Below are 23,806 nucleotides of genomic sequence, written 5' to 3' on the forward strand. Positions count from 1 at the left end.
GTTTACAAATAACTTAAACTTGGTGCACATTTTGTTAACAAAATTAGAGACAGAATCCACAATTGAAGACCTAATGCAGCTCCAAGGTTGAGTTACTGCTTCCCTATATTTAGCACCCATTTTCATCAGATCCATAATTTCACTTTTACTAATTATATTCAAATCCTTAGAAACTACGTGTCCACAAGGACCATATAAAAAAGGGGAAGATTAACATGCACAGTCAGTTCCCAAAATGTCCTTTACTATATCTACACGAAGAGTTTAAAGAAATTTACCATAATTGAATAAGGATTGTCCTATGGTATTAGTGAAAGTGAATTAAACCTTCAATGGGGTTCGCTCCCTAACTTTATCTGGTCATAAACTCTCTACACTGGTATCCATAAAAATAGAATGAAGCCGAAGCCTATCCACCTGCTTGCTGGAAAAAATCACAGATTAAGATCTCGTGGATCCTATCAAATTTGGGAATAGCCTTCTTTATCAGAACCCTGATACAAAAAGCTTCGGTCAAAAACGAGCACACGTCGTATGAACCTGCTAAGCTCTGGAGAATATTAGCTTAGACATGTTTGGAACATGACCTCAGAAGAACATAAAAATCATGAAAAACCTTTCCTTCATAAAAACCTTTAAGTTTATCAATTGTCCCTGAAATTTCCAGTTTTGGAGCTGTATGACACCCATAACCTCTGGGTCCCCTTCTGATTGGATCAGAAAAATACTTATTACCACTAACATTACCTTGAGAAACGGACCAAGTACCTTGTATCATGTTATTAATGCCCAGAGGTTAGATCACACATAGTGTCCTGATCCAAAAGTCCTCTTTGTGTCCTAGCTTAACATTACTCTCCTCTTTATTGTCAAATCATGAACATTAACTGAGTCATTAATTTTAATAGAACAATAACTAAAAACATGACATTGACAATGACTAAAAAAAATCAGTTGGACAACGTTCGTGGGAAGAGGGTGTGAGAACAACACAGTAAGTGGCATTTGAACTTGAAGTCCCAGCATTGAGACAAGCGCTCAGATGGGAATGTCAAATAAGGCAATGTAAAGCACATTGATATTGCATGATGTCCATATGTAAAGACACTGATGCTTTGTATTGCCCTTGTCTTAAAAGTTACGCATGTCCAAGCTTTTCCATTTGATATTGCTAGAGGAAGAAAAATACACTTTTGCACAATTTTTCTTGAAGGACAAGAACATTAGAACATGCTGAACATAAAGACATGGGCCATGAACGTGTTCTTCCTTTCACACTAAATGCAACGTAGTAGACACATGTTTAACTACTTTATTTCTAGGTGTGAACGAACTTTGTAAATCCTGACTGAGTGAATGCCTCAAAATACCATATCTGGACATGAGGACAAGAAGAATTATAAAGAGCAATCAGAGATTGCAGACCCTCGTGAGGACTTGTTTTTTGTGGTTGGTTTTATACTACATACTTTAGAGATATACTCACATTCTCAGTGTATATATTTTATCAAGGTACTCATTGAAAAAAGATAATGTGTAATACTGGCTACCAACAGGTGGCATTTGTGGCTTATGTTGGCACATTGTGTGGACAGACAGACAGACAGACAGACAGACAGACAGACAGACAGACCCAAAATGCAATAACCTCTACTCTGGTGAGGGTAATACTGGGGTGATGAAGGAGAACAAGGGAGGGAAGGAAGGAAGGAGGTGATAATGATTAAGTGTTGGGGATTGTGCATGCCTCACTGGTGTAAAAGTTAATGGCTTCACATGTACTATGTTTTAATATGTTTGAAGGTTTTTGAAGCATGAGGCCATGTAATAAGCTTGTTTCAAGCAATCATTTTGAAAAATAAAATAAAATGAATGATGTGAATGAAGTTTTGCTGATAAGTCTGGAGGTTTGTCAGTACCGTGTGTCGGACCACCATGTGCTACAGCTCTCTGTGGTAGGAAATCACTTGGTGTGCTTGGGGACCTTGAGAGGCTTTTCTTCTCTGCGCATGCTTAACTTGTCCCAGAACAGCATTTCCACGTTTCATGGGCTGGACTCCTTGCCGGCACTGGAATGGCTCAGTCTGGCAGCAAACAACGTCAAGGTGTGTGGCTTTGAACCACCGCTTACGGGTGGAATTGTGCTTCACCAGTAATAATCACAACATTCACATAAACGTTTAGTTTGCATGCTTTGTGTAATAATGATAAATGACCGAAAATATGCCATGGAATTTGGGAAATATTTGAGGTATTACATCTTTGGGAATGCAGTGCTTGTGGTTTGTTTGTGTGCTTTGGGAGATGGTGGTAGTGATGGTTCGTTTCTGTGAGAAAACGAGTGTTTGTGAATGCAATTTAAACTAGAACGGCACTCGGTGGAGCACATTCCTCCACCAGGTTGAATAGTTTACGTTTTGTATCCCACTGACCAGATCTGGATCTGCTCCTTAACCAAAATCTAATCGGCTGCCACCTACCCAACTCGTCCACAACTTTTTGAAATATCATGCTACATATCGTTTTTGGCCGCATCTCTCATTTGTGAAGAATCACTTAAAAAATTATGCAATCATCGAATCCAGATCCAGATTCGGATCTTCACCAAAATCGAATATATTTGGCTGTGCCACAAACCTAACTTGTCCAAGTTTCATCCAAATCCATCCATAACATTTTGAGATATCCCGTTCACAAACAGGCAGGGGTGAAATCATAACCTCTGTCCACCTTCGGTGGTGGAGGTAACAATTGGTGCAATAAAATGTACCAGGGTTCAGACCACCATATGTTGAAAGCGAGTAGGGCTTTGTTGAATCGTTTGTGAATGAGATTACTCATTGAATGTAGGTAGGTGAATGAGATTAGTGGTGTTCTCTGGAGATCCTTATTGGGCCTGTATAAAGTACAAATGTGCAAAATAAACAAAATAGTTTTGCTTGTTTCTCTTTGCAGACCATGGATGTTAAAGGGTGTCAAAACCTACTCCACCTGGACTTGTCTGACAACAACATCTCTCAGCTTGGTCAGCTCTCTCACCTGTCTAAGTTAAAGGTTTGTGTCAGATGCTGAGTCCTGTCATTGATGAATAGCAACCACACATGTCGTGTGTGGATTGGCATCCCAGAGATTGTGGGTTCAAACCTAGGTGTCGGCAGCACTATTGAGAATTTGTATTCTTAGCGTTATGGAAACCGCACTAGTCCCAGGTTAATTACTATGTTTCTGAATCTATTGCTTGTAAGGACCAAGCTGGCTCATTAATGACATTCAGGAATGAGGTAATCTGCTTACCCTGCCTGGTTTAGTTGATAGGTGATGCCAGTCTGCACTTTCATGGTTGACTCTTACATGCCTTGGGGCAGGACACTAAAAGGGTCAGGCTTAAATTATATTAATAACCCAAATTCTCTCATATTTATTATTTTTAAAGAGCTCTTTTTCTGTAGTTCTTTCTTCTCTTGCATGCAGCATGCTGATACACGTTGCATCATTGTTGCTTTGCGCCTGATGCCGTGCCCACTGTCTGTGAGCTGGGATTTTGCCAGGTTGCCACTTATAACTTGCCTACAATTTTCAATTAAAAACACAGTGAGATCTCAACCAGCTAATACAAGCAGATTGGTCCTCAGCTTAACGTCCAACCTAAGGACGGTGCACTTTGAGACACAGCATTCTGCTTACAAAGCACCGATCTAACAGTTTTTGGTCAGGCCGAGCATCATACCTTGACTCGAAGGTAGGCAAATTATCTTCCATCATCCTGTTAGGACAACACCAGTACATGTGGCCATCCGAGAGGATCCTGTTTGAAAGACACTGTTTTGTCAGCATGTTTGCTCATTTATTTCCTCTGCCACGAAAGGTGGACGGAGGTTGTTTTCACCACTGTATGTTTGTCTGTTTGTTTGTGGGCAGGATATCTCAAAAAGTTGTGGATTCACTTTTTGTGAATATCCGAATCCAGATCTGAGAATTTTTAAAGCGATTTTTTTTTTTTTTTCACCATTGAGTGATGAGGCCAAAAATGGTATATAGCACTATATCTCAAAAGGTGATCGACAGATTCGGACAAAACTTGGTTGACAAGTTGGGTGTGTGAAAAGGACTAGATTAATTAGATTTTGGTGAAGATCCGAATCCGGATCCATATACGAGAATTAAAAAACACATTTTTAAAGTGATTCTTCACCATTGAAGGATCATGCCAAAAACAATATACAGCATGACATTTCAAAATGTGATGGATGGGTTATGACAATACTTGGTGGATCAGCTGGTTAGGTGACAAGAACAAGCCGATTAGATTTTGGACAATGTCCGGATCCGGCCTATCAGTGGGATATAAAACATAAACTATTAAGCCTGGTGGAGGAATGTGCTCTACCGAGTGACGTTCTAGGTTGTCATGTTTTGATAATTGCCCCATTGTTTGGTTTTTATCCCCCGCCGCATGGCGGAAGGGGGATATTGTTGAATGTTAATTTTTGTCCATTGTAAAATGTGAGAATTTTCATAATGTCACAACTTTCGTTGATGTTTCACACATATCAAATGGTTAACCATTACCCTCATCATTTTCCATTCGGTTATGAATGAGGCCATTACCCTCATGACAACACATTGACATCCAGTAGGAAAAACATGATTATTTATGATTTTGATTTTCCTTAGGACTGGAGTTAAAGGCTTGTGTCAGATGCTGTCTATATTTATGAGGATTTCAGTAACGAAGCCATCTATGTATCCAAGGACTGAATTGAAAAAGGGTTAAAAATTCTGCCATATTTGTAAATGTAATAAACAGGTGGTCACTAACCCAGACATGTGGAATCATTTGCAGAGCCTATTGCTTCATGGCAATGTACTCACCACCCTGCACTTGACAGAAACACATTTGCCTCGCAGTCTCACCATTTTATCCCTCGCAGAAAATGAGATCAGAGATCTTGCTGAGGTAAGATTCTGCTTTCCAGGGACCCCCTCCCTTTCCCTTTCCAGGGAACCCACCCCTCCCCTTCATTTTCCTGGAAAACCACCCATCCCCTTCCCTTTGTTGGGGTTTTTGTTGGGGAGTGATATTTGAAATGTGTATACATTGGTCAGACAGCTACAAGACCACACCCACATCTGTCACCTGACGACTCCACCCACTATAGCACTCAGCCAAAATGATATAGCCGCCATCTTGGTTTTCTGGTGGGCCGAACACATTATGCCTGGAGGCCTCTGCTGATTATACACTGTACTGCTTTGTTGCGTCAAATGTCCAATGGCTGTTTGGGTCGAGTGTTGATCACGATGAAGGACCCCAAAAAATGTCATCATATGTTAAATAAAAATTATAAGGTTTAATCAAGCCCGTATGCACCTCCCTAAAAATAGTGTTACGTCATTTTTGAACATCCCCATATTAGGGTTATACATCTGTCACCGTGTGATGAATCGGCTTGTTCTGATATAATGTTGGCACATGCTGATATGGATGAGACGTGTCGAGTTAATCTTTTAATCGCACATAAAATGTGTTTCTCAATCATGCTGTTCATCTTTTAAGAATGCTTTAAATGCGCGTTTCCCAATTGGCCAGTTACTGGATTTTGTCACAGGTTGTGCCCACTGTGTGATTATTCTTATTTTTACACACACATGCATAGGCATTGAGGCTCATAGAAGAGCAGAACAACAAGGAGTAATCTGGACAAATGGAAAATGGCCTGACAACCACAAATGCATGCACCACAGCACAATGAGAGGAATTGCAGGAGAAAAGTGGGATTTGTGCCTCAGCAGGTGTAGTAAAGTTCAGTCATGGAAATGGGAGAGACCTTGAGGTGACTGTGGTTAACAGACTTGATATCCTATTGGGAAGAGCTCAGAGGGTTTTTAAAAGAATGGAGGCGAGCACAGAGTTCAGACTTAGGGGGTGTAACAAGGAAAGGGTTTTGGCAGAATGCATTCAAACAAGAGAAGCAGTGGTTCAGAGAGGTGAGAGGGCAGGAAGAGAATGATTAGAATTGTGCCAGTTAAAAAATGATGCAAGGCCACCAACATGCCGTGGGTGAGCAAAAAGCAGACCCTGAGACATAGCCCCTTGACGCAAGATTCCAGTGACAAAGAAGGCCTTTCAAGCCAAAGCTTCATTTGGGGTTATGGTGGGGGGGGGGGCAAGATGGAAAACATCAGAACCATATTGTCTTATTGAATTATTTCGGTTCCTTTTTCAGCTTTTGACCTAAATGCCTCGGTTAAAGTTGGTAATTCTTTGATTGATTGAACAACCAGCTTTTGTCTAACACTTTTTTTTGGATTCTCATTCCAGGTGTCTTACCTGTCATCACTTACAGCCTTGGTGCAGCTGTCTCTGATGAAAAATCCTTGTGTTCAGCCTATGCCTGGTGTTCCACCTTTTGATCCTCGGCCATATGTGCTGAGCTGGTGCCTTGGTCTAAGAGTTTTGGATGGCATCTCTGTTGGACAAAAAGAGAGGTGAGTGATTACAGGGCAGGTAACTCCCACCTCCAGGTAAGCACCCAATCTGAAGATGCATTGCAGAAAGGGAGGAGAGGGAGCCTCTGTAAGTTCACTCTGATACCCAATGGTGGATCTGGAAGGAGGGGGGCACACTGGGTGTGCCCCTCCCCTCCCTTCAAAAATCGATCGTTTTTCTTCATCTGTATTAAGGTGTATATAACCAAAGATGTGATCTCAGAATGTGGGATCACCTGATATTCCTCAGACCACAGCTGATGTTAACTGCAGCGTTCAACATGGTGCTGATTTGTACCATTCAGTTTGTTCCCATGGTGTATACTTGATTAATGAAATACTGGAATAATTTACGGTCATTGGAGATGCTTCTTTTCTCCTAACCATTCCTGAACCAAGAAGTGAAATGGTATCCCAAATATCTGATAATCCAGAGTCCCGATCATTCCATTTAAATTCGGCACTCGGTCTGTGTTTTCAAGACTCAAGAACATGCTTTTTGACCGCGGAAAATTCTCCATGCTATACAATGGACATCAAATGTGTTTGAGAAGAAAGCTTTGTTATGAGTGATTCACATCATTGAGATGAAGGCAAATGTTCAGCTGATGGAAAAACTTCACTTCCACATCAAACCTTGTTCAATACGTCAGAGACATTGATTTATTATTTCATTATATTGTTGTGGTTACCAAATTCGCAAACCACCATTCAGGTCCCTTAGGTGAGGTATTTCGGTAAGTACATGTGTAGTTAGGCCCAAACCCGTTGTCTAGTGGGAATACATGTCATTTATGCGTGCTGCGACTCTTCAGGATAGCCGTTTTTCTTGTACTATCTTTAATTTGGACCAACCGCCATTGTTACCACCACCAGTCACAACATCAACCACCAACCACAACGCCGCTTCACCACAACCGCCACGACCTTCACGTCACACCTCGCAACCGTCGCATCGCCACCGTTCTTGCGCCGCTTGTGGGTACCGGTGTTGGACTCGTGCAGGGCGCGCGCCGAACAGCGTGTACAAAATCACGGATTTTGTGCTTCAAAAACGGATCAAAAACGACACACGCCCACTTTTTGCCGTCCAATCGGTGAGCGAGGGGCGATTTGGCCCCGCCTCCAGGGCGTTGGAGGGCGATCGATATATGCAAATTTATGGATCAAAAAGCATTCACGCCCACTTTTTCTCGGGCCAGTGGGGAGCGAGGTGAAAGGTCGAAGGGAGGGGGTCAAAGATGAGAGGGCGAAGCCACGGGGCTGATATAAGCGACCGTGTTCGTCAGTCCAGAGAGTAGGAGAGTCGAGAGGGAACAGAGAGTCAAGACTTCGCGGGCGGTGGAGTTTGCAAGAAGGAGCTGGTCGTCGTGTGCGTTGGAGTCGGAACGGAGGGGACGGAGCTGTGGAGAGGCGGCGAGGGCAGACGAGGGGGTGCTCGCGTCGTGCAGGGAGCTGCACCCCAGGGAGGCCGACAGCGCGACCTGGCCGAGGTGGAGACGCTCGTTGCGGGGCAATAAAAATCCTCTATACCCCGAGCATCAGCAACCTCCTCCTGTTTCCCCCCGCGCTGAGATAGTGCGACCAAGGGGGCCCCTTTCCCACCCCCTACCAGACACTGCCCGCGAGGCCCGCGGAGTTGAGGCACCATCGCCGCTCCGCGTCTCATCACCAGACGGGTAGGCCCGACCCGGTCTCGGCCTCAGGCCCGCCTCATCCTTGAGGGTATTCTTTTCCTTGGTTTTGGGTATGTGTTGTCGGCGCCGTCTGTGAAGTAAAATTGTATAAGTGTTGCCGTGTGCTCGTGTAATCGGTATTAGATCTGCATTGTCGCATTTGCTTTTTGTGTAAATTGAATTGTGTTTTTCTTTTCTGTGTGCTTTTGGTGGAATTGAATATGTGTGCTTTCCGTTCGTCGCGAATAAATGTGCTTTGTGTCGAACTGTTTCCCGCTTCGCTTCGTCATTTCCTTCATTGAATCGTCATCTTGCTTCACGTAAAGGGTTGGTAGTGGGCTGAATACGCCCGATAATTAATCGAACCGTCGAGGTCGACGATAACACCGCTCGGTTATCCCGATAGTACGGAACGGGTCGCTTAAGTGGCCCGTGTCCGAAGTCGACCTGCGGCGAGGTGCGATCGCCCGGTCTACCCTCCGCGTGGGTACTTAGGTAGGTCGAATTTGGCGAGCAACCCTATCCCACGCGGGGGCTGATTGGCTCGATCGCGGTGAGACCGAAAGGTCCACCCGTGACTGGTTCCCGGCGTTAGTCCGAGAGGGTCACGACTGGATTGTCCGTCCGGTGGGCGACGTGCCGCGATTCGAGTTACGTGGCCGTCAGCACGCCGGCGGGCGCGAATCCGCAACAATATGTAATACTTGCTTTTCATTCAATTGGATTTTTATGATTAGACAATAATTAAAATAAATGTTGAGTTTTGAGCAAAATATATTTTTCATTACAGTACTTCTTTTCGAGTGTATTAGAGCGTTATTTGTCTATACTTAGAATAGTCTTTAGAACTTGTGACAAAACGAAATGCCCACAACAAAAATGTTCCCCTTGCTCTGCTCGGCAAAATTATATTTTTCAGTGCAGTGCAATTTTTTTTTGCGCCCCACCTAAAATCATGGATCTGCACCTGATACCTATCATGTTTAGTTGATCTAGTAAATAAACAAAATGCCTGAAGGTTAAATAATTTGCAGTAATTACTAATGTATTACTAAAAGGAGGTGTGTGTGTGTGTGTGTGTGTGTGTGTGTGTGTCTCAGTCTGCCTGTCAGTACGTAGAATTATAAGAATGGTATACTTTGAACAAAATAATCGATTTACTTTGAACAAAAACTAGTGTCTTTTTAATGAGCAACATGTCTGTTTTAAAAGCCCATATTTCGGAAGGGAAGAGGAAGAAGCAGGACTTGGATTTTTTTTTTATTGCAGCAGTTTCAGTGGTATGAGAGTAGGAACTGTTTAGATTAGAATAATGTGTGAAGGACACAGAGGAGCACGTGTAATTATATATGGTAATACCTCTCGAAGCAATTAAATGATAGATAATAGTTCACGGAATGAGCACACAAACAGCAACAACAACTACGTGTTGTACGAGATCCTTTTTTTGTTTCGTGTTTTACTTCATTTTATATCCTCATTGAGACTCGCAGACAGACCTCCAATATGTTTGTGAAGTGCAATATTCTGTCTTTTGATTAAACCAATCGGCGAACCTATGGATCGGCATGGCTAGTTTATTATTACCTCATGCACGCGAGGTAAGCGGGGTTCAACAATTAGTTCATGTCCTTCCATCTGTTTGTCTTATCAGTTAATGATCGAGGAACAACGTAGTTAAATTGAATGTTTTATATGTATATTTTGAACATGAATAGGAAGACCAGTTTGTCGTACCTTGGCCTAGAATTTGTCCCGATCACACATGCGCAGAGAGGAGTGAGATAATTTTTTTACTGTCTGTCTGTCTGCCTTACTGTCAAACAAAATTGAAAATCATTCCATACAGGAAATTTGCTGTTTCTAAGGCCATTATATTATACGCGAAGAACTAATGTAATGTGTTAGATTGGGGAAAATGGTGGTAAAACCTGGAATTTATTTGTTTATACGCCTTTAAAGCTTTTATTCAAATTGAATACTATGATTGTGGAACACAAATCACCTTCGGAGTACTTCGAAGAACCATGCAGTATATCGATATGTGGCATGTGTATTGCGGTGAAGAGGCTGCCATAATGGCTATGGAACAATCAATATTGCTTCCATCTCATAAAATGCGATCTCATCTTGTTACAGTGTATAAGCGTGGTTTGTGTACAAGACTGCTTGAGTTGCACTAAACTTCTGAATTTTTTTCATTTTTTTTAACGATCTCTAAAATCATTGTTTTATTAAAATTTAAGTACAGGAGTGCCATGCTGTTCTTGGGTTTCCACTTTGTGGATTCGCTCTCTTGCAATTAATTTATTCAGGCAAGGTTTGCGGTTTTCGGTCAATGCGCTCGAATAATCGTGGGTTGGCGAATTTCCACATTTTTGCTCTTAATTAACATTGGCTGTCAACACTGTAACCTCCTCCAACCCTCCAACACCATAATCACCATCACCTCCATCAACTCGTCTTTATCGTCGCAATCATCATCACCATCGTGTTATTGGATCAAGTTTAACATCATTATCATTAAAGGTAAGTTTCATGATCTGAATAATTCAAGAAAAGAAACTTTTTTTTTATGTTATTAATACAGGAAAATAATACTTTATTTTAAGTTCTTAATTCTTTCATTCATAAAAATAAATAACACAAAAGCAATACACAAACATGTTAATTAAGGGTACAGGTTGTACAAATTTTAAAGTTGAAGTCCCAAACCCTATTTTCCTCATTACCCCCTAGGTTTGCTGATTTGAGGTTCATGGTGATTTTTAAAAATGTAACCCCTACGAACGACAATGCCCTCCTGTATATACTTGAACACTGTGTGGGGTGTCATGTTCTATGACCTCTCGAGTTCAAATAACTGATGGTAATAGATGTTTGAGGCATAATTTTATTGGTAGACAGAATTAGTTGGGTTAGCAATTTGGCTGCTGAGTAAACTACAAGATGAGGTCGTTTGTGATTCCAAGCTTGCAAGATAAAAACTGGTTCCACAAGTGATATATCTCTTCCTATATCTTGTTTATAACATCATCTTGCATATGGCAGCTTGGCTGCCTGGTAGCTATCATTTTGTTGGGCCGCGACTATGCCGCTGATGCTGTGCCCCTCTACCAGTACACTGGTACTCATTTCGCTGACCTTGAAAGGATGACAGGCTGAGTCAACCCCACCTGGTGTTAATTCAGCAGCCAACAGGGTTTGAACTCAGGACTCGAAGATCCCAAGCCAGCCACCCTAACCACTAAGCCAACACCAGGGTTGTTTATACCATGATTGAATATAAATAGCGTTTCTCTTATAGTATTGTCACGTAATCGTTTTGCGATCTTGTACTGTGAGATGTTTTCGACATGCCATGTTTTTCTTTATCTATTTTCTTTCAGCCTTAAATCGGAATGGTTGTACAGTCAGGGAAAAGGCCGAACATTTAATCCAGGTAATCACACAGCACTGACGTCATACCTGGCCGCTGTGTGCCCTCTGGTTAGTGCACTGGAGCAGCGAGCAGCCGAGGATGCCAAACTGGAGAAAATTTTGAACCCCAGATGGTGATGTTTTTGGTTTCTCTGCTTTACTCATGAATAGTGAAACGTGTGTTGCATAAAGGTCTTGAGCAGTAATAATCTCGTTAAAACACTGCTCTGTGAGGAAGTTTTTGTACTCTTCCTGTTTCTTTTTTTTTGTTGGCATAATAACTATGCTTGTAAAAGCTTAAGTACTTCAATGATAAGGATACTGTGATGCAGGCAGCACGAAAATGAACTCGTCTTGCAAAAAATGGCAGTGAAAATGCCTGTGTACTTTGCTGTACAGAATGTCACAACCCATCCTTCTTGCAGGCCGTCCACATTGCCTGCATTCTCGGCCGCACCTCCAGCATCCTGCCGAGTGAACGTGGGTGGAAATTCAGAAGGTAATGAAGAGTAAATATACTCCGTTTTATTGGAATACTTCTACAAACGTATGAATATGGGTTTCAACAGATCCTTCATGGAATTGTATCCATGTTGATAAAAGTGCAGAGCTTGTTTACTTGATACCAGCAACCTGGCCACGATCCTCTGTGTCCGGCAGCTGAAGGAGTGGGCTGTGAATGGGGCATCTGTTGCTTGCATAGGCAGCATCTTAGCTTCTCTGAAGTGTAAGAGCCAGACATTGCAGGGTCAATGTGGTTTGTGTAGACGTGCAGTTAAATGGGTTTTAAACTCGAGCCTTGGTTTGCATGTTTGTCCCTGTTGTTTGTCCACTCAAACCTTGCATTTGTCCCTGTTGCCTTGCGATGTTGGTCGCAAAGAGTTATGGGTAACTTATTAATGATTTTCTCTCCATAAATATTCAAGTTGTTGGTGTCTCAAACTTGTGAAATAATTTATACGGTAAGCTGGAATGGTCATGCTCTCATTGCCTCTATGTTTGTTTGATTTTGAGTAGCACTCCGTTTTTGTAGGAAGTATTTTCGTGGCTGTCACAAATTGATGGCTTTAAGGGTCAACCACAAAGTGTAGACTGCCATTGAGTGTAGACCAGATCAAAAGGGAGCAGGCAGGTTACCACCTCTGAATCACATTAATGAGCTACTTGGGTTTTTACTCACAGTGTGATAGTGACATGGTAATTTTCTTGGGACCAGCTTCATTTCCAGAAGCTAAGGCTATTGTTGTGGGTCTGCAAAACTGCATGCCTCCAAGGCAATGGCACCCAACATACAGTGATCCCCAGGCAGTTATTTCATTGGTACTCGTGTAGTTAGTCCTCCCCTCATGTCGAGTGGGTTAATGGGAGAAAGTGCGTTGCGTGGGTCTCGTAGTTAGGTCTAATAAATGTCTCTGATTCCTACTCTAACCCTTTCCTTTTAGTCATAGTACATAAGAAGCATGCCAATACACACACACACACACACACACACACACACACACACACACACACACACACACACACACACACACACACACACACACACACACACACACACACACCATTCAATAGGCAATTGTTTACAAGCACACCACAATGCCTCCCGTGGCTCGGATCCTCCACATCCCCACAGCACACTAAACAACCTGCCTCGGGATTTGCGAGCCATTATTTCATTCAAATCTGCACGCCAATTCCAACCTGCACCTCACTCACCAAATCTCACCACTTTGACCACAAATGCCTCCCACACACGGAAAAAATATTCCCGCACTTCCTCGTACCTCTGCATGGCTACAATTCGCCGCACTATTTTGAGGAGCATCGCGTGTCGTTAGATTGTCCTCAGTGCCGCGCGATGCTCGACCACGCAACAGACGTTAACAGCTTGACCGCATCTCACCGGGAACGTCCCGGGTGAGCATCCAGAATTGATACAGCCCTCATCTAGTCGTCAGACCACGGCAAGACCGGGGGCAATGAGGAGGGGTCGCGAGAAGGGCGATCCGGGAGTTTGGTTTGGGTCTCGGGTGTGCATTTTGGCCCCTGAAGGAGCACATGGGTGGGGGAGAAAGTCCTCTGCTATTCGACATTCAGACTGCACTCGGTGCACGATCATGGCTGGGGTGCCGGTCAGGAGCTCTGAGCCGGGTTCTGGTCCCGGAGCCTGGCAAGGCATTGCAAGGGCTGCTGTGGCCCAATTGAGGAACAGGATTCGGGCTACAGCTCGTCACTTTCCGGTCATTGCCCCACCCTTCGCTCGGGGCTTATAAAAGGGGTAGTGCAGAGCTGTTAGAGTCTCTTCTCTTTGCTCTTGGTCTTGCTCTTCTTCAGAACATTATTGTTGTGCGATTGCCAGAACGCACTTCTTCTTGAGAGCCTTATCCGGTGTGACTGCCATCCTTAAAGACTCCCTGCCATGCTGTCAATGTCCCGCCACCCCATGCACCAGACGGACCTGTGCGGAGAACACGTTGCCCCAAGCCCCAGCAAATTATTAAGCGGGAGATAACACGCCATATCACAAGGTGGGAATGCTCAGGCGGAGCACCCCGCAGAGGTACACACTTCACATACAGACCTTTGCACAGCTCGGTTAGGGATCTTTCTCCTCACGCATCTATTCTCCTCTCTTTATTTTCGGAAGTTTATTGCTGTTGATACAGTATTTTTTACACCACCTTATTTAACACGTTGCATTCGTTCTTCATGCCTGTTGTTTGTTCTTTATGGTGTCTTAAAAACTACGTTTCCTGTTTTGAATTATTTAAAATTTTCTTTGACTGTGCAGAGGAGTGAGATCATTTTTGTACTCTGTCTGCCTGCCTGGCAGTCAGCCAAAATTGAAAATCATTCCAAACAGGAAACTTACTATTTTTAAAGATGTTACAAAGGATACAAACAACATGCACGAATAATTAATGTGGCATGTTAGATAGATAGGGTGATGTTATAGACACTGGGGAAAATGGCAGTTTAACCCGGAATTTATTTATGTGCATTTGAACCTCTTTAAATCTTTATTTAAATTCAATTACATACTTGAAGACTGTAGAACACAAACTCCCTTCATAGTAGGCCTACTTCCAAAAACTGCAATCTATTGATATATAGCATGAGAGGACGTGGCATGTGTTTTTTTTTGGTGAAGAAGAGGCTGCCAATATGGCAATGTATGATGCTGATCAACGCTAAAGCCTGGTGTTGGCTTAACGGTTAGGATGGCTGGCTTGGGATTATAGGGTCCTGAGTTTGAACCCCTGTTCCATTGAATTAACACTCCTTCTGTGGTCGGCAAAATGAGTACCAGCTCAATGGAAACAGGAGGCACTGCATCAGCGGCACAGCAGTGCTCCCAGCAATGATGCAACCAGAAGCCACTGGCAACATCTATATCAAAGTGTGTGTGTGTGTGTGTGTGTGTGTGTGTGTGTGTGTGTGTGTGTGTGTGTGTGTGTGTGTGTGTGTGTGTGTGTGTGTGTGTGTGTGTGTGTGTGTGTGTGTGTGTGTCTGTCTGGAGACACCAGTGTTCATGGCTTTATTTAATTTGCGAATCTGAATAACTGAGGGTATCTCTAAAACTAAGCATGATTACAAAATGTAAGATACAGATTTGAAAGCATCAGCAGTTCCGACTCTGAAAAAAAGTGTTGATTTGTCCAATTCGGACATTGCACGGGCGTTTCCGGGTGCATAGTTGTATCGACGACAATTGGCAATCACTTCCCAAGCCAGGCATTCCATTGGAGTGCTTGAGTATTTAAGCTACTTACCGATCTGCACAGTACAGTTCGTGTCCTGATTGGGATGTGCAGCCTACAGTTACTACAAGGTGGAGGTACGTATACAGCACACATGGACGTGGTACATATGGGTAGATTTGGATCTGTACGGACTCTCCGTGGGTGTGTGGACATGCCATGCCTGTTACGGGTGCTGTGGTGGCAAAGTTTCATCCCATAGCTTATGGAAGTTCTTTAAGGTTTTCCTTTGTCCTCGCGTCTGTTTCTAAAGCATTTGGTTATCGGATTTGCTTTACAAAGTTTAGATGTTTCTCTTTGTGAGTTTCAAATCAAAATATATTTGATAACGGCCGATTTCTGAACCGGTTGCGGTATAACGTATTTTCTAAATTACCAAGCCAATTTTTTTTCCCAACCATTCACACACAGCTGTTGATAAAGAATTATGTTTGTGAACGTCTCCCTGAAACGTGTATATCAATGTGACGTTGTTTTTCGGTGAAAGCTACTCAAGGGTTCCGGGTTGTATACAGTATGTACTGTATGTAGTCTGTAATCACACTGACTCCAACCTGCTGATTCCCCAAAAAATTGCCAATATTGTGTGTGTGTGTGTGTGTGTGTGTGTGTGTGTGTGTGTGTGTGTGTGTGTGTGTGTGTGTGTGTGTGTGTATGATGGCGCCTGTCCTAGCATATATCAAGATTGTAGAAGATATTGTTACGAATTCAGGCATGCGATCGGTCACGTAACTCGAATCGCGACCGCGTCGCCCACCGGGACGGGCAATTCAGTCGTGACCCTCCTGGAACTACCGCCAGGAGCCAGTCACGGGTGGGGGTTTAACCTCACCACAACCCAATCCGCATTCTACCCGCGCGAAATAGGGTGAATTGCCGAATATCGATATACCTAAGTACCCGTGCGGGTAGCGTACCGATGAGTTGTACCACGCCGCAGGTCGGCTCTGGACACGAACCGCTTAAGCGGCTCGTTCCGTGCTAAGGGGATAACCGAGCGGAGTTATCGCCGACCTCAACGGTTCAGATTACTTGCTGGGTGTCTAAACCCACTACCAATCCCTTCCGTGATGCAAGATGGCACTTTCAAACGAAGGAAAGGACGCAACGAAATGGGTCACAATTTAACAAGCACTTTTATTTCACACACACACACAAGGCAAGCACGTATTCACAGCCATACAGTAAGAATGCACATGTAACAGTCAAAGCAATGAAAGCAACGCAGAGCTGCAACCGAATAAAGCAATGTACAAGCACTTATTCAGGTTTACTTCAAAGACTGGCGCCACACACACATTTACACAAAAAGCAAATAAAAGCCACCCTCATAGGCAAGGGGGCAGACAGGTCCGTGGACCAAATGTACGTGGGACCTGGGTGAGCGGCCAGGTCCACGAGACCGAAGGGGTCTTACCCGCGCCCTCGTGTCGCGATGGCGAGCAAGCCGCAATGTCAGCGTAACGTGCCTGACTCCGTGCCCCTGGCGTGGTCGATGAGCTACTTTAGGCGTGTGTTGCGCAGGCACGTGCTGGTCGGTCGACACCACGGTTGGGGTGGGGAATGGACGGGGTTACCGGTGCTATCTCAGCGCGGATGGGGGGAATTGTTGATGCTCGGGATGGAGAGAGGGGAATGGCGGACGCTCCGTCCCGCTAGCGGGGCCTTGGGACCGTACCGACTCCGGCGAACTCTCGCCCCTGAGCCCTCTTCCGCGTCCCTGCTTCACTCCGCGACTCGTCCCTCGACCTCAACTCTGAGCTCCGTCCACTTCGCCGTCCGATCCCCGCAAACACACGACTCATACTCCACGACTTCGACAACGACCTTAGTCTTCACTCGACCAGCCAGCGAGTCGCCTTGTGCTCGCGTCTTTATAGACCGGGGGAGGAGCGTGTATGTAAATTCGCGGATCAAAACGCGCTTGGAGGCGGGGCCACGCCACCCGATGTTCAGCCATTGGTCGGGCAAAAAGGGGCGTGAGCCTCTCTTGATCTGAATTTCCTCCTAAAAGGAATCCACATGCATCGTGCTTGGGGGCGGGGCCACACCGCCCGACGCTCGCCCATTGGACGGAGGAAAAGGGGGCGTGAACCTCCCCTTATCCGATTTCCTCTCCCGTAAAGGCATCCATTTGTACTCGCGGCTCGACGCGTTCGGCAACAATCACCGAACGGGCCCTGGACAGCACGACGTTCGGTGTTGACAGGTGGTGTGGTTGATGGTTGTGGAAGGAGAAAGGCGAATGTGGTGGGGGGTTTGCTGTGGTGGTTTGGTTGTTGGCAGGCGTCATTTGAGAATGGCGGTGAAGCGATGTTTGCGGGGTGGAGTTGTGGAGGTAAAGAGGCGAAGGTGGTGGTGTTTGCGTTGTTGGGGGATTATTGGTCCAAAATAACGATAGAAAAAGAAAAACGGCTATCTCAAATTATCGCAGCCCGGTGAACACGGGAATTTCCCTCTAAACAACGGTGGGGAAATCTAACTACACACATACTTATCGTCATAACTGATCTAAGGACCCTTTATGGTGTATTGCGAATTTCCACAGCCGTAACAATATAATGGGATAACTCTGCTCTGTGTCTGCTTTTGTAAGATTGCTTATCTTTTGCCGCACCCCACAAATTCTTTGCTATCCCCTGCTGTACATAAAAATAAAACCCCCTTCAATCTGCCACACACTTTTCCTCGCTTGATTGTAAATAAATGTGTTGAATAGAAATGCTCCCAGCTCGTTTTCGTGTTTTCTTCCATTGGTCCAGCGCGGCCCACACCCTCGTTTAGCTGGGACATTATTCCCCAACGATCTGTTTCCTAGCCGGTATGTGCTTGGCAGTTCCACTCAGCTACATCTCATTTGGTAAGGTGATCCGGTTTGAGCAAGTGCCTACCGAGGGCGTGTCCCCCAGTAATTGGATCACGTGACCTTGAGGTAAACGGTATTAGACGGAGGACCCTAAGTAACGTGGTCGATTTATTGGCGTTCAGTCGATTAGTGACCCGCCGTGTCATGAAGTTATTCGTGTGCAACGGCCTGCGATTCTGGAGAGTCAAGTGGGAACCCGAGGTAGTTCACCCCTCATGGTTTTCGTCCCCGACCCTTGGTCCGCAACAATATAAATCTTGAACCCTGCTGCCTTCACTCAAATTTGAACATTCGATTCACAAAGAGGGTTCTGATGAAATAATGTATAGCCTTGCAAGATCCTAATAATCATGTACGGGATGTTCCTGTACAAGGAACTTCAATGCAGGCAGGAGAGGGTCGATTGGCCCATCAGAACCTGTGCAATGGTTACCAATTTGTTTGTCCATGCTCTCTCCTTTTTAAATTCTGACTGTCAAGAAAGGAAGCAGCACATACTATTTTACCTCCAAAGGTTATGTTTTCACCCCTGTCTGACTGTTTGTCTGTGAGCAGGATATCTCAAAAAGCTGTGTACGGATTTATACGAAATTTGGTTTACAGGTTGGGTGTGTGACGAGGAGGAATTGAATTGATTTTGGTGAAGATCCGGATCCTATAAGTTTTTTTTTAAAGTGATTCTTCAACATTGAAAGCTGGGGCCAAAATTATATGTAGCACGGTATTTCAAAACGTTATGGACAGATTATGACAACTTGGCAGATGAGTTGGGTGTTTGAAAAGAACAAGCAGAATCGATATTAGTTCAGGTCTGGATCCGGATCGGCCTATCGGTGGGATATAATACTTAAATTGTTCAGCCTGTCAGAGGTATGCATTCTACCGAGTTTTATTCTAGTTAGTCTTTGGTCTGGCTCAGCCAGGGTTTGAACTGCTGACCCCACAGATTAAGAGTGGACACACTAACCCATGGGTTCTCAACCCTTTTGCTTCCATTGCTGCTTACCGAATTACCGGGTTGAAAACTAAAGTGGCCTATAAACTTAAAGGTGTAGTAATTTTTAAAGTGGTTTTAGATCATTTTAATTCCTCATCAATCACAAATCAAATAGGATAGGATCGGATAGATAGAATGTAGAACTAGATAATTCAATGGGAAACTTGAAAGTGATGTTTTTTTTTTTTTCTTTCTATTTTTGCCAGGCTTCCCCTTTGTATATTTTTGCCCCTTTGTATATCCCAAATTATCCCCCTTTGGGAGTTTAAAATGTATATATAGCACTAAAACTCACCATGTATGTATGTATGTATGTATATGTTCCCAAAATACAGCCAAAACGATACATGATAGCGCAAAAATTTTAGGACCACCTTACTCACCATTCTCCTGCAGTGTGCAGTATCAAGTTTCGTTCAAATCGGGCAACGAAAAAATTATTAAAAAATCAATTCCTGATTCAATCAAGTACTCTTCGGGAGAATTTTATCAATGCAAACAACCTCAGCGGTGCAGTTCGCTGGAGCTATCTTTCTTTTTTCTTGAAATGCTTTATTTTAAAATCTCAAACATTTAGTATAGAAAAGAACGATTTGTTTTTCTGCATAAAATAAACCACCATTTTGATCTAATACTTCCGTGTTCATTAATAAATAAAATTGTGTTTAAAAGATAACGCACAATAATTTATTCGACTTTCTTTTCTCGGTTTATTTTTTTTCACATTGACGCGCAATATCAAGTTTCGTTCAAATTGGGCAACAAAAAAATAATTAAAAATTTCAATTCCCGATTCAGTCAAGTACTCTTCGGGAGTATTTGATCAATGCAAACAACCTCAGCGGTACAGTTTGCTGGAACTATCTTTATTATTATTATTTTTTAAATTTTTTTTTTATCAACCGCTGTCACAACAGTAACCCAATGGGTTCATGAGTCGTCTAGTGTGTGTATATATATATATATATATATATATATATATATATATATATATATATATATATATATATATATATATATATATATATATATATATATATATATATATATATATATATATATATATATATATATATATATATATGAGCTTGGGTATTAATGCATGCATTGCAGCATAATATATTGCTTGAGAATTACTGTAAGCTAATGACTCGCTATACTCTTGAGAGTTACTAACGAGCTCTTGCTGTGCTAGTCTGATCGATGTCACATATCGCTCAGTAAGGGGAGATAAGTACATTCACCATTCCATGACGTTCATCATATTGAGTTTCATACAAGTTAGAAGTCATCTGTTATGTTGAATTTAACACAATCTAAAATGGCTTTCTCCATAGATCGGAAAATTACTGCTTCTGAGTTGACTAAATTTCCAGTCCTGACCTGCAGTTCATTCTGGGGTGTGGTTTATATGAGTATCATACATACAGTACCAACTGGTATTTTCCTTACAATTTTATCTGAAAAGTGTCGTGTGTGTGTACATGACAACAATACTTCACGTTGAATGAAGAGAATATATGCATCAATGTGCAAAACCGAGTCAGTAGTCTAAATTGATGAGTTACAATGGCAAAGCTATGCTTTTTACAAACAACCCATCTACCTATAAGATAAAACCGATCCCCTTAACTGCAGTTCATTAATACCAATATCTACAATGTTTTCTGATATAATTGTGTCAAATGTATGAGTTTCATCTCAAACATGGAAAGGTCTCTGATGCTGAATCTCTTGCTTCCCGCAGTGCCTGTGCTGAAAGCGAGTGGCACATCTATCAACAAGGATGACCATGTAGTTGACGTTCAAAATCACTACAGAAATCTACCGACAATTACTCGACACAGAGCATTGCCAACAAGCTTACCAGAAGTCGACCCCTTCAAGCTCCCATTCTCTGCAAAGCAAGCAACACAAACCTTTGCATGCGCCCCACGGTGGGCTTCACAATTTTGTCATGCAACCTCATTAGGTTCTTCAAATGAGGCAATGTCACTGAGCCCAGAGAATACATTGACAACTGGAGGACTCGCAGCAACCTTTGTAGTGAAAAAGGATGAAACTGATGCCTCGTTACCACAACTGCCACCCTACTCTGCGCCTTCATTTTCATGCAGTTTACCAGTGAATTCTGAACAGCCTATTGATACTGTTGCAGCAAAAAGTAATGATGTGCCTGCACTACATCCAGAAGTCTCTTATGGTTTGAAAACGCTGGCTGAAAGAACCATTACATGTCCTGAGATTTCTTCAATGCTTCACGACACTCCTCAAAATTCCAACGCAGTTTTCACAATGCGGTCGCAGCATGAAAATCAGACGTCTCGCTTCCCTCGACTACATTCGGGAAAGCACTGTATTTTGGCCACTACATTTAGTAACCATTCGGAGGTCAGCACTGGAACAGGAACACCCGTTCCTTGTAGTGTGGAATCAATACCAGCTGGTACAACATCAGGCAAGGGTGTACCAGATGAGAAGTCAAGCATGATGGTTTCAAACGAAGCAATAGGAGGGGTGCATGATCATTGTGAAGAGTGTGGTGTCGGCCTGCATATGAGGGTGATGGAGGATGTTTTCCTTGGTAAAGAAAGGGAACCCTCTTCAGATTCTGGCAATGAAGATCTCACGGCTGAACATGGGCTGTCGAAAATCCAGCATTCTGCGGCAGTGACGATACAGGCGTGGTGGCGTGGAAATTGGGCACGTGCCTATGAGACTGGGGTGCGAGAAGTTCGCTCAGAGCTGCGTTTGCGCCGCATGCAGCAGCACATCATTGAGTTGGAGCAAGAGGTACACAGGTGAGAGATTTGATTGGACAAATAAATCTCTCATAGCAGATGAAAATTAACTGTACTTGTCATATATGCTGCACAAGAAAGGATGATTATAGCTTTATTATTCCATTTTGTTTAAATACCCGAGTTATGGATAACCTTCAGCCAACGGCTTTGACCTCCACGGTTGGCTGCGTAGAACGATACAACTCACATCTCAGTTCTTGGTTCCGCCATCTTGCTGTATGACACGTCCTTGACCATCGTAACTATTTATCAGTGCCATCCATTGAAATCGTTACTGGAAAGCGACCAACCAACCATTGATAATTGTGCTTCTGTGAGCAAGGAAAAAAAATGGAAATCGGTTTTGTTGGATGTTAAATTAGAAGTCCTGGCAAGTTGCGCATGCCCACACGGGATTCTAAATGGGGTAGGGATGATGGTGGCAAAAATGCAAGTGGCGTCTTCTGTCATTGAGACAGTTAGCTGAGAGCAACAATTCACATTTATTGCCACATCTGAAGTAATTTAAATGCTTTAATGGTGGCAATGTGCTTCATTTGAAACTGTTTGTTCGATTATATGCAGCTTTTTGATGCCTCGGGTCTGTTATAAAAATTTGTATCTGTGTCAGTCAGTGACAATTGCAAATTAATAGCAGGAGTTGTAGAGCAATGTGAAAAAGTTGAACGTGTTGTGAACATAGGATGCGCTCTCGGTTTTACGAAAAGAACAATCCGTGCAAATGCCGTTAAAATAAAAGCAAGTTTCAAAACTGTTACTACATTAAGTGATACAAAAAATAGTGTTCATGACCAATCCTAATACAAAACATGGAAAGGCTGTTGAGTACCTGGATTGAACACCAGAACAAACAAAACGTTGGTTCTCTCTTCTCTCTTCTCTCTTCTCTCTTCTCTCTTCTCTCTTCTCTCTTCTCTCTTCTCTCTTCTCTCTTCTCTCTTCTCTCTTCTCTCCTTATAGATACACACGCACTCACCTTTTCCATTTTTTCTAATGGAAAAAATTATTTTCGCACAATGCGATTTCACTTAACGGTACTCTTCAGGAACGCATATACCACGTTAAAGCCCCTGTCACACCTTGACGGTTTAGCCAGCGTATGGCAACGTATCAAAATTTATCTAAAACGCTGGCGTACGCTGAACTATTTTTTTTTTCTTCAGTTTTGGGCATATAATAGTGTATTCATAACGAGTTGGACGTATGCGTAACGTACACAAAACGTTTCGATAACTTGTACCAACGAATGCTTAGCGTGTTGTCGGCGTTCACAACTTATGCCCAATGATAGTCTAACTTATGCAGAGCGCGGCAGCGTATTGCCGACGATCACATGGCGTAGCCTATTAAAAGGCTGCCGCTCGACGATTAAAATCATAACTGCACTCAACATCGAAGTGTCAACATCACCGTCATGCCGAAGAAAACTTTGAAGAACTCCTTGTTACGGAGTTCCACCATGAGCTGGTCATACATGCCAAACTGCCGTCGCCTCCCGATCCATGGTCTCACCCAGTTCCTTCTCCTCCGTTCACCTCTTCTTCTCCTGGCTCTATTGGCACGCAACTGGTACAGTGTCAAATCGATGAGGTCATGTTGATGTTGGAGGACAGCAAGTAGGTATTCTCATCTCAGCCTTGCCGGATCCTCCATCTCTCAGATGACATGGACATCTGCTCACCATGGAGTCTGGAACACTGACGGGTTCCTCCTGTGAACCCCATTTTTACATACCAATTCCCCTAAATGCTGCCAATACGCCATTATACGGTAGCTTTAAGTTCTATGGTCAA

The 23,806-nt window shown here is 43.3% G+C and overlaps 1 protein-coding gene across 1 annotated transcript in view; it reads left to right on the forward strand.

The window, feature by feature from the left end:
- The window catches only part of CEP97 (centrosomal protein 97), a 37,794-nt gene that overhangs the window by 5,133 nt on the left and 8,855 nt on the right, over positions 1-23,806 (forward strand). Inside the window, exons 3-9 of the mRNA XM_085882747.1 lie at positions 1,947-2,105; positions 2,956-3,054; positions 4,844-4,957; positions 6,323-6,489; positions 11,555-11,719; positions 12,011-12,084; positions 20,957-22,010. Coding sequence (XP_085738873.1) covers positions 1,947-2,105; positions 2,956-3,054; positions 4,844-4,957; positions 6,323-6,489; positions 11,555-11,719; positions 12,011-12,084; positions 20,957-22,010 — 1,832 coding nt within the window. The remainder of the gene's footprint in view (positions 1-1,946; positions 2,106-2,955; positions 3,055-4,843; positions 4,958-6,322; positions 6,490-11,554; positions 11,720-12,010; positions 12,085-20,956; positions 22,011-23,806) is intronic.

The sequence above is a fragment of the Eptatretus burgeri genome, chromosome 1 (assembly GCF_056783735.1).
Source record: "Eptatretus burgeri isolate ZD-2024b chromosome 1, Ebu_testis_v1, whole genome shotgun sequence".
In the NCBI taxonomy this organism is placed as follows: Eukaryota; Metazoa; Chordata; class Myxini; order Myxiniformes; family Myxinidae; genus Eptatretus; species Eptatretus burgeri.